Source organism: Hypanus sabinus, chromosome 3 (genome assembly GCF_030144855.1).
Source record: "Hypanus sabinus isolate sHypSab1 chromosome 3, sHypSab1.hap1, whole genome shotgun sequence".
Classification (NCBI taxonomy): domain Eukaryota; kingdom Metazoa; phylum Chordata; class Chondrichthyes; order Myliobatiformes; family Dasyatidae; genus Hypanus; species Hypanus sabinus.
The window spans coordinates 121,582,942-121,598,354 of record NC_082708.1 but is presented as its reverse complement, the minus strand read 5'-3'; the positions used below and the strand labels follow the sequence as shown (position 1 = coordinate 121,598,354).

General features: G+C 39.5%; 1 protein-coding gene across 2 annotated transcripts in view; it reads left to right on the top strand.

The window, feature by feature from the left end:
* The window catches only part of sh3d19 (SH3 domain containing 19), a 124,845-nt gene that overhangs the window by 88,576 nt on the left and 20,856 nt on the right, over window positions 1-15,413 (top strand). For both annotated transcript variants that reach the window (XM_059965023.1, XM_059965022.1), the window contains 4 exons: window positions 1,310-1,350; window positions 5,101-5,359; window positions 10,277-10,345; window positions 12,806-12,946. In XM_059965023.1, the coding sequence (XP_059821006.1) occupies window positions 1,310-1,350; window positions 5,101-5,359; window positions 10,277-10,345; window positions 12,806-12,946 (510 nt within the window). The remainder of the gene's footprint in view (window positions 1-1,309; window positions 1,351-5,100; window positions 5,360-10,276; window positions 10,346-12,805; window positions 12,947-15,413) is intronic.

Genomic DNA, 15,413 nt, shown 5'->3' with positions numbered 1-15,413 from the left:
CAGTTCTTCTAGGTCGCATAACTATTGCCAAAAAACACAAACCACTCTGGAGCCAAAAAGAATTTCAAGACAAACAAATTAATTTACAAGCTAATAAATGAAAATAATGGCCCTAATTTGCAAATTTCTGTTTTCTCTCAACTATGGCTTGAGGATACTGATGCCCCAGACTCGTTTAAGTATCTGCAGTCTGGCAAAGCCTGAAGAGAGGCACTGGAATCTGCTATTGACGACCAATACATCTGCTACTTCACACCAATGTTCCTATAGGACATCGAATGCAAGGCATTGGAATCACTAAGATAGCAATTGCAGAAATAAATGAGAGCGCATATTTACTTGGTCGATAATGCTTCAGTGAATTACCTTATTGGAGAAACCTATATTAATTATCCTTGCACAGGTTAAGGACGACATCCCAAGCCAAAATATAGCAAGTGGAAAGAAGATGGAAGCAGTATGGATAACTGTAGATCATTGCCTGACAACACCTTTTCACAGCAAACCCATTATATCAGAGGGACAAGCTCAGACGTCATGGCAACAGTCCTGGTGCGAGCACGGGCCCCTCTGGGATGAGATCATTGTCCGAGCGAGGAACCACCTTTCCTGGGTCATGACAGTCATCGATGACTGCTGGACCTGCCACTGCCCAATTCACTCTGTGACTGTGGCAGTAACACGGTGGAGCAAACCATCTGCATTTTGTGGAAACTGACTCTTCTTCGCTGGTTTTGGTGGAATGTGTTCCCTATTAGATCAGCAATTCTCTGTTAGACCCCAGGTTACTGACCAGGCAGTGAATTTCAGAATGTCTGTAGATCTGGGGTTCCCACCCTGGGGTCCGCTGGTGCCTTGTTTAATGGTATTGGTCCATGGCATGAAAAAGGTTGGAAACCTCTGCTGTACAGCATTTCAGGCTAAGCATGTTACATCTGGCACTGTCAATCACCAAACAAAACCAGATGGCATGTAATGTGTTCTGAATCTGCAGTTAATCTAGATCTCTACAGTTGTACATTCCTCAAGCGCAGAGAATGTATTTTATCCCTTAAAAGGTGGATTTTTCAGTGGTGGAGCAGCTTACGGTTGTGAAACAAAAATTGGCCTTGAATCCTCTGATTTCCACAATACTTGCCAATCCCCATGAAAATAAATAACAGAACTTTCTCCTCATTTATTTTTTTCTTATCTGTATAAACATTAGGAACAACATTCTGAATGAATTCTGATGCTATTAGATTGTCTGTAGATATGTTCAATTACTGTTCAGCCCCTGGTTTTCAGTGATTTTTATTCAATATTTCAGGAGAATTGTGATCTGCCGGGACCTGTTGCAAACCAGCCTTTGTAAGTATATGCAGCTATAAACAACTTATCAAATGAAATGAGGATTTATGACAAGCTACCTGTGTAGTTAATGGAAAGTTGCAGCATTGTTCTCTTCAGCAGCTATTGTTGAACATGCTAGTGCAAATGAAAACAAAATAAACTGCAAATTTTAAAATCTAAAACAAAATATAAAATACAGGAAACACAGATTAGCTAAGAGACATCAAAAAACAAATAAGTTACTATTCGGAAAGATGTCTCCCTGAGGTCTGACAAACAGTGTTTCAAATCTTACACTACTCTGTTCATTTTTTTACATTGATGTGCTTTAAAGTTAATAAGTTAAAACCGAGGTGTATCTGCCTGTATCTGTGCATAAGTGTAGCACACCAGAATGAATTAATGCTTCTTGTGTCAATCAAGCTCTCCTATCATCTTCCCTGCTGTCACTCTGCACACCCCCCCCCCACCCCACCACCACTGTCACCACCGACTAAATGCCTCAGTGGTCTTTCCTCTTCCTACCACCACAAGATTGCCATTTTATTCCCACCTTCATCTCATAATGAGACCAAAATTCCCTTGTGCTGTCGGCAGCACTTCTCAGTAACTCCATCTTCCTTCTCCCAGATTCCTGGCTGCTTTTTCCAACATTTACTGAATTCCCATTCCATAATCCTTGCCTACAGCTCTCTTCCAATTCTATCCTCTTCCTTCTCCTTACAGAGTCAGCCCTGTTATCATCTCCAGTTTCCTGTTCATTCAAGAGGAAGGGAGCAATTACTCAATTGTGAGAATTCCCACCCCCAACACAATAGCAGCAGAGACATAGAGGAGCAGATCCAAAGGCAGAATTTGGAAAGATGCAAAGATTTCAGTCCATCCAACTGACAGAAGTTATCCCATGTTTTCATGGGTAACTTCAACTTTCCAAATATTGATTGGCACTCCTCAGTGCAAAAGGTTTAGATGGGACAGAATTTGTTAGGTGTGTCTAGGAAGGATTCCTGACACAGTACTGGATGTGGTCAGGCCAACTAGAGGCAATGAAACTGGAATGGTGACTAGATCACCTGGTGGCTGAACATTTCAGAGACAATAACCACAACTCTCTGACCTTTACCATAGCCTATGGAACATTATTTAATTGGAGGAGGGTGAATTATGCTATTAGGCAAGAATTTAGGAATGTAAATTGGGAACAGATGTACTCAGGGAAATACACAGCAAATATGGAAGTTGTTTAGGGAACTTTTGCAAGGAAATCCAGACAGGTTTGTCTCATTGATGCAGGGAAAGGATGATAAGGTGAAGATTGACAAGAGATGTGGAACAACTAGTCAAGAGGAAGAAAGAAGCATAATTAAGTTTTGGAAGAAGGAACTGGACAGTGTTCTTAAGAGTTATAAGGTAACCAGGAAGGAGCAAAAGAAGGGACTTAGGAGACCCAGAAGGGCCATGAGAAAGCCTTTGTGAGTAAGATTAAGGAAAAATCCAAGGCTTCTACACCAATATGAAAATCAGAAGGATGACCAGAGTGAGGGTAAGACTGATCAGGGATCAAAGAGGAAACATATTCCTAGAGTTGGAGGAGGTAAGGGAGGCCCTGAATGAATTTGTTGTTTCAGTATTCACCAGTGAAGGAAACTTGACAAATTCACAGTGTGAAGATAGTGCAAAACAGGCTAATATGCTGGAACATGCAGATGTTAAGAAAAAGAATGTGCTGGAACTTTTGAAATCGTTAGGATAGCTAAGTCCTCAGGGCTAGAAGGAATATACACCAGGTTACTATGGGAAACAAGAGAAGAGATTGCTGCCCTTTTGTCATTGATCTTTGTGTCCTTTCTCATTGGCCACAGGAGGATAACAAATGATTTTCTTTTGCTCAAGAAAGGTAATAGGGATAACCCTGAGAATTATAGACCAGTAAGTCTTACTTCAGTGGTGGGCAAACTATTGGAGAGGATTCTTAGAGACAGGACTTAAAAGCATTTGGAGAAGCTTTGTCTGATTAGAGATGGGTGGCATGGCTTTGTAAGGGACAGGCAACATCTCATGAGGCTGATTGAATTCTAAGAAGTGACAAAACAAATTGCTGACGGTAGAGTGGTGGATGTGATGTATATGGATTTTAGTAAAGTGTTTAACAATGTTCCCCATGATAGGCTCATTTAGAACATCAGGAGGCTTGGCTGTGTGGATTCAGAACTGGCTTGCTCACAGAAGGCAGAGAGTGGTAGTAGATGGAATAGTTTCTGCCTGAAGTTTGGTGGACTGTGGTGTTCTACAGGGATCTGTTCGAAAACCCTTGCTCTTGGTGATTCTTGTACATGACCTGGATGAAAAAGTGGAAGCGTGGGCTGGTAAGCTTGCAGATGATACAAAGCCTGGTGGTAGTGCAGATAGTGTAGATTACAACAGGACACTGACAGGATGCAGAGCTGGGCTGCGATGTGGCAGATAGAGTCCAGCCCAGGAAAGTGTGAAGTGGTACACTGTGAAAGATCAAACTCCAAGACAGAGTACAGAGTTAATGCATACTTTTTAGCAGTGTGGAGGAATAGAGGGATCTTGGGGTCCACGTTCATAGATTTCTCAAAGTTGTCACGTAAACTGTTAGGGTAGTTATTGCAATGTATGGTGTGTTGGCCTTTATTAGTCAGGGGATTGAGTTCAAGAGCCATGAGATAATGTTGCAGCTCTATAAAAATGTTTAGTCCACACTTGGAGTATTGGAGCATTTCTGGTCACCTCACTATAGGAACAATGTGGAAGCTTTAGAGACAGTGCAGAGGAGATGTACCAGAATGCTGCCTGCATTAGAGAGCACGTCTTATGAAGAAAGGCTGAGCAAGCTAGAGCTTTTCTCTTTGGAGTGAAGGAGGATTAGAGGAGACTTGTTAGAGGTGTATAAAATAATAGGAGGCAAATCTAGAATGGACTGCCAGTGCTTTTTTTCCCAGGGTGGAAATGGATAATGCGAGAGGCCATATTTTTAAGGTGATTAGAGGAAATTATAGGGGTAGGTTTCTTTACACAACGTAGTGAGTGCGCTGGCAGGGGAAGTGGTAGAGGCAGGGATATTAAAGAGATTCTGAGATAGGCACGTGGGTGAAAGAAAATGGAGGACTATACAAGAAGGAAGATTAAATTGGTCTTAAGATAATTTAAAAGGTCAGCACAACTTAGTGGGCTGAAGAGCTTGCAGTGTGCTGTACTGTTCTAGGTTTTATGTTCTTTATTCCTCCTACCCTAGTACATGACCATTCACCCCCCCCATATTCTAGCTGCCACTTCTTTGCCAATCTCCTAATCTGTCCAAGTCCTTCTGCAGGCTCCCTGTTTCTGCAACTCTGCCTGCTTTTGTATCATCCACAAACCTGGGGGGGGTGGTCGTTAATATATAACATGATAAGCAGTGGACTCAACACTGACCCCTACTAGTCACTAGTCTGCTGGTCACTAGTCACCAGCAGACAACCAGGAAGGCCCGCTTTATTCCTACTGTTTGCCTTCTGCCAGTCATTCTTCTGACCATGCTGGTATCTCTCCTGCGATACCTTGGGCTCTTAACTTGTTTAGCAGACATTTTGCCAAAAGCCTTCTCAAACTCCAAGTAAACAACATCCACTGGCTTTTCTTTGTTGAAATAGAAGTTTGGATAGAACTTTAATTAGCAAGCCTTACATTGGATCAAGTTAGAATAACTTTAGGTGAATATGTGTTGCCTTCAGACCCAGTGACTGCATCTTATTTATGTTCCAGGGTAAAAGTGGATAAAGTTCCTCCAGCACGTCCTGCCCCAGTGAAAGCTGGTCCAGCTCGACCTCCTCCACCGAAGGTGTCTGCTGTGCCTAACCAGTTCCGTCGTTCTTCGTCTGAACAGAAAATAAATAGCACTGTGGGAAAACGAAGCCCATCTATTGCGGGGAAGGCTCGTCCTAAAAGTCAAGTGTCCCAAAAAAAAGGACCTGAGCTCCCACCTCGACCAGCTCCGGGACACCCACTCTATAATAAGTACATGGTAACTCATAGGGTAGCTTCTGTTTGTTTTGATTATGTTGCCAGCATGGATCTACAGCAGTGAGCTGCTTATTTTTGCCATATCTTCTTCGTTTTTGTTATTTTCACTCATGAAGATGTGTGTGATATTGGTGCCTTGTTCCATGATGAAAGGACAGCTCTGTGTCCAGTGACCACTCCTCTGCCTATGGCAGTCTCAAAAGTGAAAGGTTCATTGTCGTTGAGCAATGGGATCCGCATATACCGGTTGTGTGGTCATCAGAAACACCTCACTTGTCTTTATTACCTTCTAACTAACCTGAGGCTAGCTCTAGCTGAGATCAGTGAACTTGGAATTAGCCTTGAGGTAGACAATTCACCTGGACTAGATAGACTACACACTAGGTTTCTGAAAGAGGTAATAGAAGAAATTGTGGAGGCATTAGTAAAGATCTTTCAAGAATTACCAAATTCTGGAATGTTTCCTGAGGAATGGAAAGTTGCAAATGTCACTCACAGAGTGAGGCAGAAGAAAGGAAATTTTAGCCATTTAGTCAGACTTGAGTGGTTGGGAAGATGTTGGAGTCAATTTTTAAGGATGAGGCTTTGGGATACTTGGAGTTACATGATAAAGTAGGTCATAGTCAGCATGGTTTCCCTAAGGGGAAATCTTACCTGACAATCTGTTGAATTCTTTGAGGAACTAACAGGGAGGATAGACAAAGGAGAGTCAGTGGATGTTGTTCACCTGGATTTTCAGACAACCATTTAAAACAGTGGTCCCCAAACACCGGGCCGCAAAGCATGTGCTACCGGGCCGTGAGGAAATGATATGATTGGGTGATATGAAACGATATGAGTCGGCTGCACCGTTCCTCATTCCGTCATACCCACTATTGAACTTGAATGCACGTGAAGTCATGATGCACGCGAAGTCATTACCCATGAGTCTTATAAGTGACTTATAGTTGACTTAGCACCTATATTCCGGTCATGATTAACATCCCCCCCCCCCCCCCCCATCCCCATCAGCCGGTCCGGTCCGCAACAATACTGTCAATGTTAAACTGGTCCAAGGTGCAAAAAAGGTTGGTGACCCCTGATTTAGAACACAGATGAGGAGGAATTTCTTTAGCCAGATGGTGGGTAGTGAATCTGTGAAATTTGTTGCCACAGACGGCTATGGAGTATATTTAAAGCAGAGGTTGATTGGTTCTTGATTAGTCAGGGCATCAAAGGTTACGTGGAGAAATCAGGAGAATGAAGTTGAGAGGCATAATAAATCAGACGCGATGGAATGCTGGAGCAGGTTTGATAGGCCTAATGGCCTAATTCTGCACCTATGTTTTATGGTTTTATGGTCTTTTTTAAAATGGTGACAAGAATATTAATCCCTGGATTCCTGTACACCTCTTTTGAAATTGATGTTATGCTGAAACCTATTTGTACACACCTGATTTCGCAGCTGAAACCAGCCATCAGTTATTTCTAAATGCTGTTTAGCTGACTTGTCCCCTGATGTTTATTCATTCAACTGACTTCCTCAAATGGAAAAGTACCCCACAGGGGAACAGCAACCTGACTAAGGTAAAGTAATTGGAGCTTAGGGAATCTGTACTGTGTTTCTAGATTCCTGTGTGAATACTGTTGATAAAATATGTTTACCTTTATGAATGATGATTCCCTGCCATATGGGCGCTATTGGTCAAGCTGGATTTTTGCCACACCTGGTTGGTCAAAGAATGTGGATCGATGTTTAAAATGAAAACAGAAGTGTTGGGAGAACGCAGCCTGTCAAGCCACATCTGTGGAAAGAGTAAATCTTTTACATCAGGCACCATTCCTCAGAACTGGGCAAAGAGTGGAGGGTTTACTGTATTTAAGGCAGAGCTAGGAGGAAAGAGTGAGATGCAAGATGAAAGATTACCTGGAGACAATTTAGAATCAGGTGATTATAAACATTAGTACTGACTTAAAGAAAGGTGGTGAAGAAAGGACATAAGCTTAAAAATGGAGAAGTGGAGCTCTGAGACATGGCAGCTTTGAGACAAAATTGGAGAGTAAATATGGACATTCATCTTGAACAATCTTTGCTGTTCGGTCACAAACATACAGCCAGATGTGTTCATCTATAAACTATTGTATCACTAAATGATGTATGCTGCAGTAATTTTGCATTGCATAGCTGTATAGGTTCAAGTGGTACAAATTCATTCGTCCACTCTACTTCAGATCTGATTTTCATAGTTTTGAACCCAGTCGACTTACTGTGATTTGGCTTTTTTCCTTAAATGATTGTCAATAACCATTATTCTATGCTAAGGAATATGAAAATGTGTCTCAGCTTATGAGTGTGGGACAATTAGAAAATGCTGAATCTATGTGCAAAACGATCAGCATCCGGAAAGAGTATATGTTCAAGTTTAACTGGCATTCAACCATAGATGAATACACCCAAATGAAATAGCATCACTCTGGGACCAAGGTGCAAAACATAGTACCAATAATCATACACAGCACAAAGCACAGGTAAGATAGTAGTGAAGTGTAGTCGCACAAAATAGAAACAGTCCAAGTCCCTGAGTCCATGAACGTTGCAGCAGTCTGCAGTTGAACTAAATACAGCTGGTCTCCTGCCGAGCAGACAATGGAGGAAGCACCAACTCCAGCATGGAAACAGTGGCCCCTCCAGCTCTGGCACTCCAGTGGAGTGCCTAACTCCAACACCTCCCCTGGGCAGCTGCAAACAGGCGACACTGCAGCATGAGGCCTAGTCCTTGCTACGACCAAGGCCATGCTGCTCCCCCAGTGTTCACCAATAGACCATTGAATTGGGCTTGCAGCATTCCACACCACCAGTGTCCAGGGTCTTGCGATCACAAGGAAAATGACTAAGATGATCACTCCATGTTAGATTGCACACCTCCTTCACGCATCAAAGCCTCTATGGAACAGTTTTGGTTAAACGTGCTGCCATCTTACCAGAAGGGAGTATCCTCTGATGAAAAAAGGATACAGTGAACATTTTAGTCATAACTCTCTCTTGTGAGAATGTATCCTTAGAATAGACAACTAGCCAGGACCTATGTTCCCTCTAAGCTGTGTGCGTGTGTACACACACACGTTTTTCAACCAGCACACAAAGGAAATTAATGTGCGCACTAAAAGGTTAGTTACCTAAAATAATGTAATTAATAATTATACCTACTGAAAATAATCTTTTAGCTAAACGTTTCTGTTAACTAGTTAGTTGGTTTTTCAAATATTACAATGCAAGTCACTAATTTACGTCACCTCACCTTTCCTGTTCCGGTTTGTACAGCTGCATCACGGCAGCAGCCATCTTTGGCGGACGGTGTTCATATCGTAAAGTTTATAAAGATCTGTTTCAAATCCTGTAGATAGCTTAATAAGTTTTTGTTGAAAAAAATATTGATTCACTATGTCGAATTCAAAAGAAGTGAAGGGTGTGAAGCGCAAAAGATGAGGTAAAAGTATGGTCAGCTTTTGATTTCTCCGCAATTGCAGATTGTGACTTCACATTTGGTGATGAACAAATTAATGCCTTATGTCTAAAATATCATGATTTTCTAGCTGAAAATACCGTAATAGACAGCTTAATGATTTCCAATTAAATCCAAACTGATTTCAAACTTTGCTCAAATGGTGGCGTTTGTATTTCAAAATGAACAGTTTTGCGACCTTGCACAGCTGATGGACTTTGGGTGAACCTTTCTTGCGTCTAGTGCGGACAGTGAGCGAGGTTTTAGCCTAATGATTCAACTCAAAAACAAACTGAGAAACCGTTTAGGTGAATGTCATTTGGATATGTTAATGAGAATCAAAAGCTATCAATTGGATGGAAGTTCTGTTAGTCTAGATAGAGTTTACAAAGAATGGGTAAATGCCAAAGACAGGAGAGAGAAAAGAAATAACTGAGTGACTTAAATATGTATGTTATTTTGTTGTTATTCTCTGCAGTTTTATGTCAAATATTTTGTAAACCTTCATTAACTGCCATGTGTGCATTCAGTGCACACATACTTTTGTCACAGGAAAAAAATTGCACAACATAAGATTTTTACGCACACTGACTACTAAAAATTAGAGGGAGCATTGGCCAGGACCATTAAAGAGTCTGAAATTACCTTTCCTTAACCTGACTGACTTGCCATGTTGTTCCAGTATTTTACATTTCTGATTTGCTGTTCATTTTATTTGCATTCACCTGAGTTTCAGCTTCATGTCACCTTCTAACTTGGAGTTGTCTTCCTTAAGTTGATAATCAGGAAGTTCATTGGGAATTTATTGAGTCCCTGCAATGTGCCTACAAACCCTCTTCCTATTAAATTCACTAGGCTCTGGGCAATCGACATCTCAAATTACAGTTAGAAACTTCATGGCAGCCAAAACTGTAAAGTCCTAAAGTCCTGCAGTAGGGGAAAGAGAATCAGGTTTGCTCTGGGCACCAAAGTCAGAGACACCTTCTCTATATTTAAATTTATAATTTTTATTGTGAGAAGTAACATCTTCTTTTGAGTGGTACCTTGTGCACTAACATTGTAACTTTAAGGTAAACTTGGCTTGTTTAAGTTTTTATACAGTATCTATGAATATCAGTATAGGATGAAAGGCAGTCTGAAGTTGTGGGTAGAAGCTCTGTTCCAAGTTGGTACTAATCTAGCTGACACTTCATTTCTGAGTGTTATGCTAAGGCCTCACTTCACCCTCTCAGGTACAAATAAAGGAATCTACAGTACTGTTCAACCAGCAGGACTGAAATTTGTTTAATTGGCCACCCGTTTCATTGTTCTGTTTAAATATAAAACAGTTTGACAGTTAAGGTTACCAGCAAGGACGCTTGGCATATCAAAGATACTTTGAGCTCATCCTTCAACTTGACAGTTCACAGCACTGTGCCTATTTCTTTGCTTTCTAGTTACCTGTGCCACATGGGATTGCAGAATGTAACATCACCTCCAAGGTCCCTGGAGAACTGTCTTTCCAGGTAAGCATGTGGAGCCTGCTTTTATAAATTTTGCAGTAAAAAACAAATCGAGCTGTTAAGAAGGATCATTTTTTGCTCCAGATTCCAGCATCTGCAGTTTTTTTATTTCAACATTTATAAGTTTTCTATTGATCAGGGTATGGCAGCAAGAACTAAGTAAACTGAGAAGATAGTACCATCTTTTAAGATCTGTTGCTCTTCACAAAATTTTAATATTGTCTAAACATTTCTGTATAGGTAAATGCTAAAAAATTAAGTTCTAATTATTGTTTAATTCGAAGCATCTCAGAACTCAGCCTTTTGTTCTGTTACCAGCAATGATATAATAGTTTTGTAACTTGAAAAAAACAGGGCCAGTTGATTGTATTTTTGCACAAGTTGTTAGTAAGGAGTTTACCAAGGTCCATGCAGCAATAATTCATTTCCAAATTATATTTTATCTTTATATTTTTTAGAATAATGTAGATAGGCTCTCTACATCAGCATATATTGCATTTGTGTATCTAACAGAAAAACAGCTTGTGGACCAGAACAGTCTGAGAGATATAAAACAGAAAAAAATTAGTACAAACAAAATATAAATTGTCACAGATTATTTTACTTATTTGGGTAATAAAATTACCAAAAAACATAAAGATTTATTTAAAGTTAATTTCTTACCTTTAATTGACCAAATTAAGCAACTTGTTGCCAGGTGCTCTCCATTATCTTTGCCATTGGTTGGTTGAATTAATGCTATTAAGATGATGGTATTACCCAAATTCTTATATTTATTTCAAGCATTACCAATTTTTATTCCTAAATCTTTTTTTGATATTATTGACTCTAAAATATCTTCCTATCTGTGGCAGAATAAAAATCCTAGACTAAGCAAAAAATATTTACGGAAGCCTAAGAAGGAGGTTGGTTTGGCTTTGCCAAACTTGAGATTTTACTATTGGGCAGTTAATATATGATATTTAATATTTTGGACACAAGAATCGACTATAGCAGCTTGCCCACAATGGGTAAATTTGGAATGTAAATCTGTACAAGACTTTTCATTGTTTTCAATTTTAGGATTTTCACTTCCTTTTTCTTTATCTAAATTGAATAAACAAATAACTAATCCAATAGTTAAACATATATTGCGAATTTGGTTTCAATTTCGTAAATTTTTTGGCTTGAATAAGTTCATCTTATCAAGCCCTATAATATCTAACTTTCTTTTTCGGCCCTCTTTTATGGATCAAGCCTTGTTTTATGGAAAACAAAAGGTATAACATGTTTTCGTGATCTATTTTTAGATGATAGCTTTATGTCCTTTGAACAGCTATCTAATAAATATAATTTACCTAAAACTCATTTTTTAGGTATTTGCAAGTTAAAAATTTTCTGAAACTATGTCCATTGGACATTACAGAAAGAATTTTAGCTCTGAATCCTTGTCAGAAGGGTTTAGTAGCTGTCATTTATAATATGATCATGAAAATACAGCCAGAAGTATCAGAAAAAAATTAAGAAGGAATGGGAAAAAGAACTTCATTGTCTTATACCCACTGAGTAATGGGAGAAAATTTTACTATTAGTCAACTTGTCTTCTATTTGTGCTAAACATGCCCTAATGCAATTTAAGGTTGTACACAGAGCTCATATGTCTAAAGATAAACTTGCTCAATTTTATTCTTATGTTAATCCAACCTGTGACAGATGTCATTCTGATGTTGCTTCATTGACCCATATGTTTTGGTCTTGCCCTTGTTTGCAAAATTACTGGAAAGATATTTTCAGTATTATTTCAGCAGTTCTGAATATCAATTTCCAACCACATCCTATTACTGCAATTTTCGGTTTACCAATGGCGGATAATAGTCGTTTATCCCCCTCATCTCGACGAATGATTGCATTTGTAACATTAAAGGCTAGAAGATCTATTTTATTGAATTGGAAAGAAATTAATCCTCCAACTATATTTCAGTGGTTTTCTCAAACTATCTCTTGTTTGAGCTTAGAAAAAATTAGAAGTGTTGTCTTTGATCCTTCAGTTAAATTTGACGAAACTTGGAGACCATTTATTCAACATTTTCATATGAGTTAAATTGTCTTTTCCTAAGCCTCACTTTTATTATCCTTAATTATTTGGATGGAGGTTCGGAGTTATTGGCACTACTGTATATATCTGACATTATGCAATGGCCCATGTTGGTTAGTGTTTTTTTTCTCTCTTTTTTTTGGGGGGCAGGTTTTATTTTATTTCTTTTGTTCATAAATACTATGAGTTTGGGAGGTTATTATATATTGATTATCATATATTTGAATGTCTATTTAAACTATTAACTATGTACTCTCAAACTCTCTGTATTCATGCTTCATTTATGTTTGCTTAAAAATTAATAAAAAGATATAAAAAGAAAAGAAAGAAAATATAAATTAAAATAAAAGTTGCATTTTATTTCCTTTTTTCTCTCTCTGCATCATTAGCAAGGTGACATCCTTGTTCTTAAACAACGCATTGACCAATCATTTGATTGTCAAAAGGGGTTTGATACTGGCAAAGTTGTATCATCTCATTTGAAGATAATTACTCCACTGGAAGAAGACGAGGTGAAAGGAACTAGCAAGGTTAGTGTGCCACATTAGTGTAGAAACCAAATGTTGCAGTTAATGAAACAGGGTTAAATTCAAGTGGAAAATACTTTGACAAAAAGTTGACTACATCGAATGCTGGTTCCACCCAGTGTTGTAAAGTAGCTGATTATCATAATTATGTATAAACATCCAGTAGTTGTAGAGTAGAATTTTTCCAGGTGCACTTGTATGGTGGGAATGACAGAACAGAGTAACGAAAAATTCTACAAGAGTTTAGAAAAATATGAAAAGTCATTTTGTCTCAATGGCAACCTTTGCAAAATGAGATGAAAGTTAAGAAATGGTGGAGGTTCAGTATATGCCTGTATGCAAGAGAGGAGATCTTAGCACTGGACATAACTAGCGCTGCAAGTTGTGATCAATTACGTTGTTGTGAAAAGATTTACCCTCTGCATCATTGATGGTCTGACTTGCAACCAGCCTCAAAGGAAATACAGTAATGCCAGTTCATAGGCATCACCTGCTGCCTAGTTATGTTCTAAGCCCAGGCATTGTATGGTAACAAGTAATCTTAAGCAGATAACCAGCCATCCTGCAACGCAGCTCCTAAACATTGCAAGTTCCCATAGCTCACTGTGTTGGACACCAGGGGATATGGACACATGAAGAAATTAGAGGAAATATTCTGAAGACTCAGCCTATGTTTGGACGTTCCAGATTGCCTCTATATATTATATTTTATGTGGTTTCACATGTATTGAACCTATTCATGAATTCTGAGTGTTGACAGCTTACACTGTCTTAAATTGGCTGTTCATCTCTGTTCTTGATTAAAAGTGCTGAAAATTGTCATCAACAAGCTATCAAATGTAATTCAATCATCTGCAGCCTCTGCACCGAGCCTCCTTTTACTAGTTCCACCAGGACCAGTCAACTCCAACCTTAGTTCAGGAGAAAGGAATTTAATTCCAGAAATGATTAAGACTGCTGGTCCTTGACATAAAGGCAAAATGAGACCAAATATGGCATTAGGGAGCTCTGTTTAAACTGGAGTTACTGACCATGAAAGAGGGAAACGCTCCAGACATTAAGGTCCTGTTGAACATAAAGAATGTTGCCCAGAGCCTCAGGATATTGCTGCAGTTGTTTATCAGTGCAGTGTCCCAGCCCATCCATCTTCATTTGCATCAACAAATCTCACCTCCATCACAAGTCAGAAACAAAGGTGTTTATTGATAAATACAGGGTTTAGTTTCAGATAATGCAGCAGTCTATGTCAGTATGCTGGAGGCCGTAAAGAACATTCAGCTTCATGTACATTGGTAGCATTTGTTCCACACAAATACAAGGCACTTACCATCTTCAGCAAGAGAAAGTCTAACTTCATCCCTATCAACAAATCTACAATCCATCGTCAGCGTCAAGGGAGCAAAGACCACCTACCCATTTGTCCAGTAACGACCCCCGTCATATGGGGCTGGGTATCAAGGGCATTACTGATTAAGCAAGTGAAAATATGTACCAGTAACGACTGTACCAGTGACGCCTCCACATTTTACCAGCTGCATCACCTCTTGGTATGGAAACTGCACCGTGACAGACAGGAAGGCTCCACAACAGGTAGCCAAAACTGCCCAAAGCATCACTTTCACCAGCCTACCTGCTACCAAGGACATATATTCAGAAAGGTGCTGGAAAAGACCAGCAAGAACATGAAGGATCCCACCCACCCTGCTCATGGACCGTTTGTCCCACTCCCACGTCAGGACCACCAGACTCAAAAGCAGTTACTTTTCCCAAGCAGTAAGGCTAATCAATGCCTCCACCCACTAACCCACCCCTCAACACCCCCACCATTACTTTATCATTTCCTGTCAGTCCCCTTATGTAAAGAAGTTTCTGTACCTAGTGTGACTTACTGTACATACAATTAATTTATGTATATAAGCTGTCTTACGTATTTATACATTGTGGTGTATTTATTGTGTTCTTTATCGTAATGTGTTTTGTGCTGCATTGAATCTTGAGTAATAATTATTGATCAGAAAATCATTGAGACTAACTGTATAAATACTGTGGCCTTAAAAGCAGGTCTGAGGTTGGGTATCTATGGTAACTGTCTGCAGGTATGTGAATAGAAGGTTAGATTTTCTTAGAGCAGTGAAGGCTGAGAGGAGGCCTAATAGAAGTATTTATAATTGCTAGGGAATTTATATTGGTGTTGCTCAACTGTTTTGGGGCTGGAGGCTAGATTGACAATGCTAATCATTTCCAAGGGTCAATCAGGCAAAATATGTTTTACTTTAACCAAAGTACTGATAGTTTCAGTCATGCAGAATGTCGGGGATTCAACATGCCCTATTGTTGCAAGTAAATTTTGTGATCGCCCTTCACAGTTTTGGAAAGTCCCCAGGTCAGAACAATTGTAATAATTAGTAACAGAGGAAACAGAAGCAGGTGTGGGCTATTGGGACTTCCCCATCAGCTCTGTCTCTCCTTG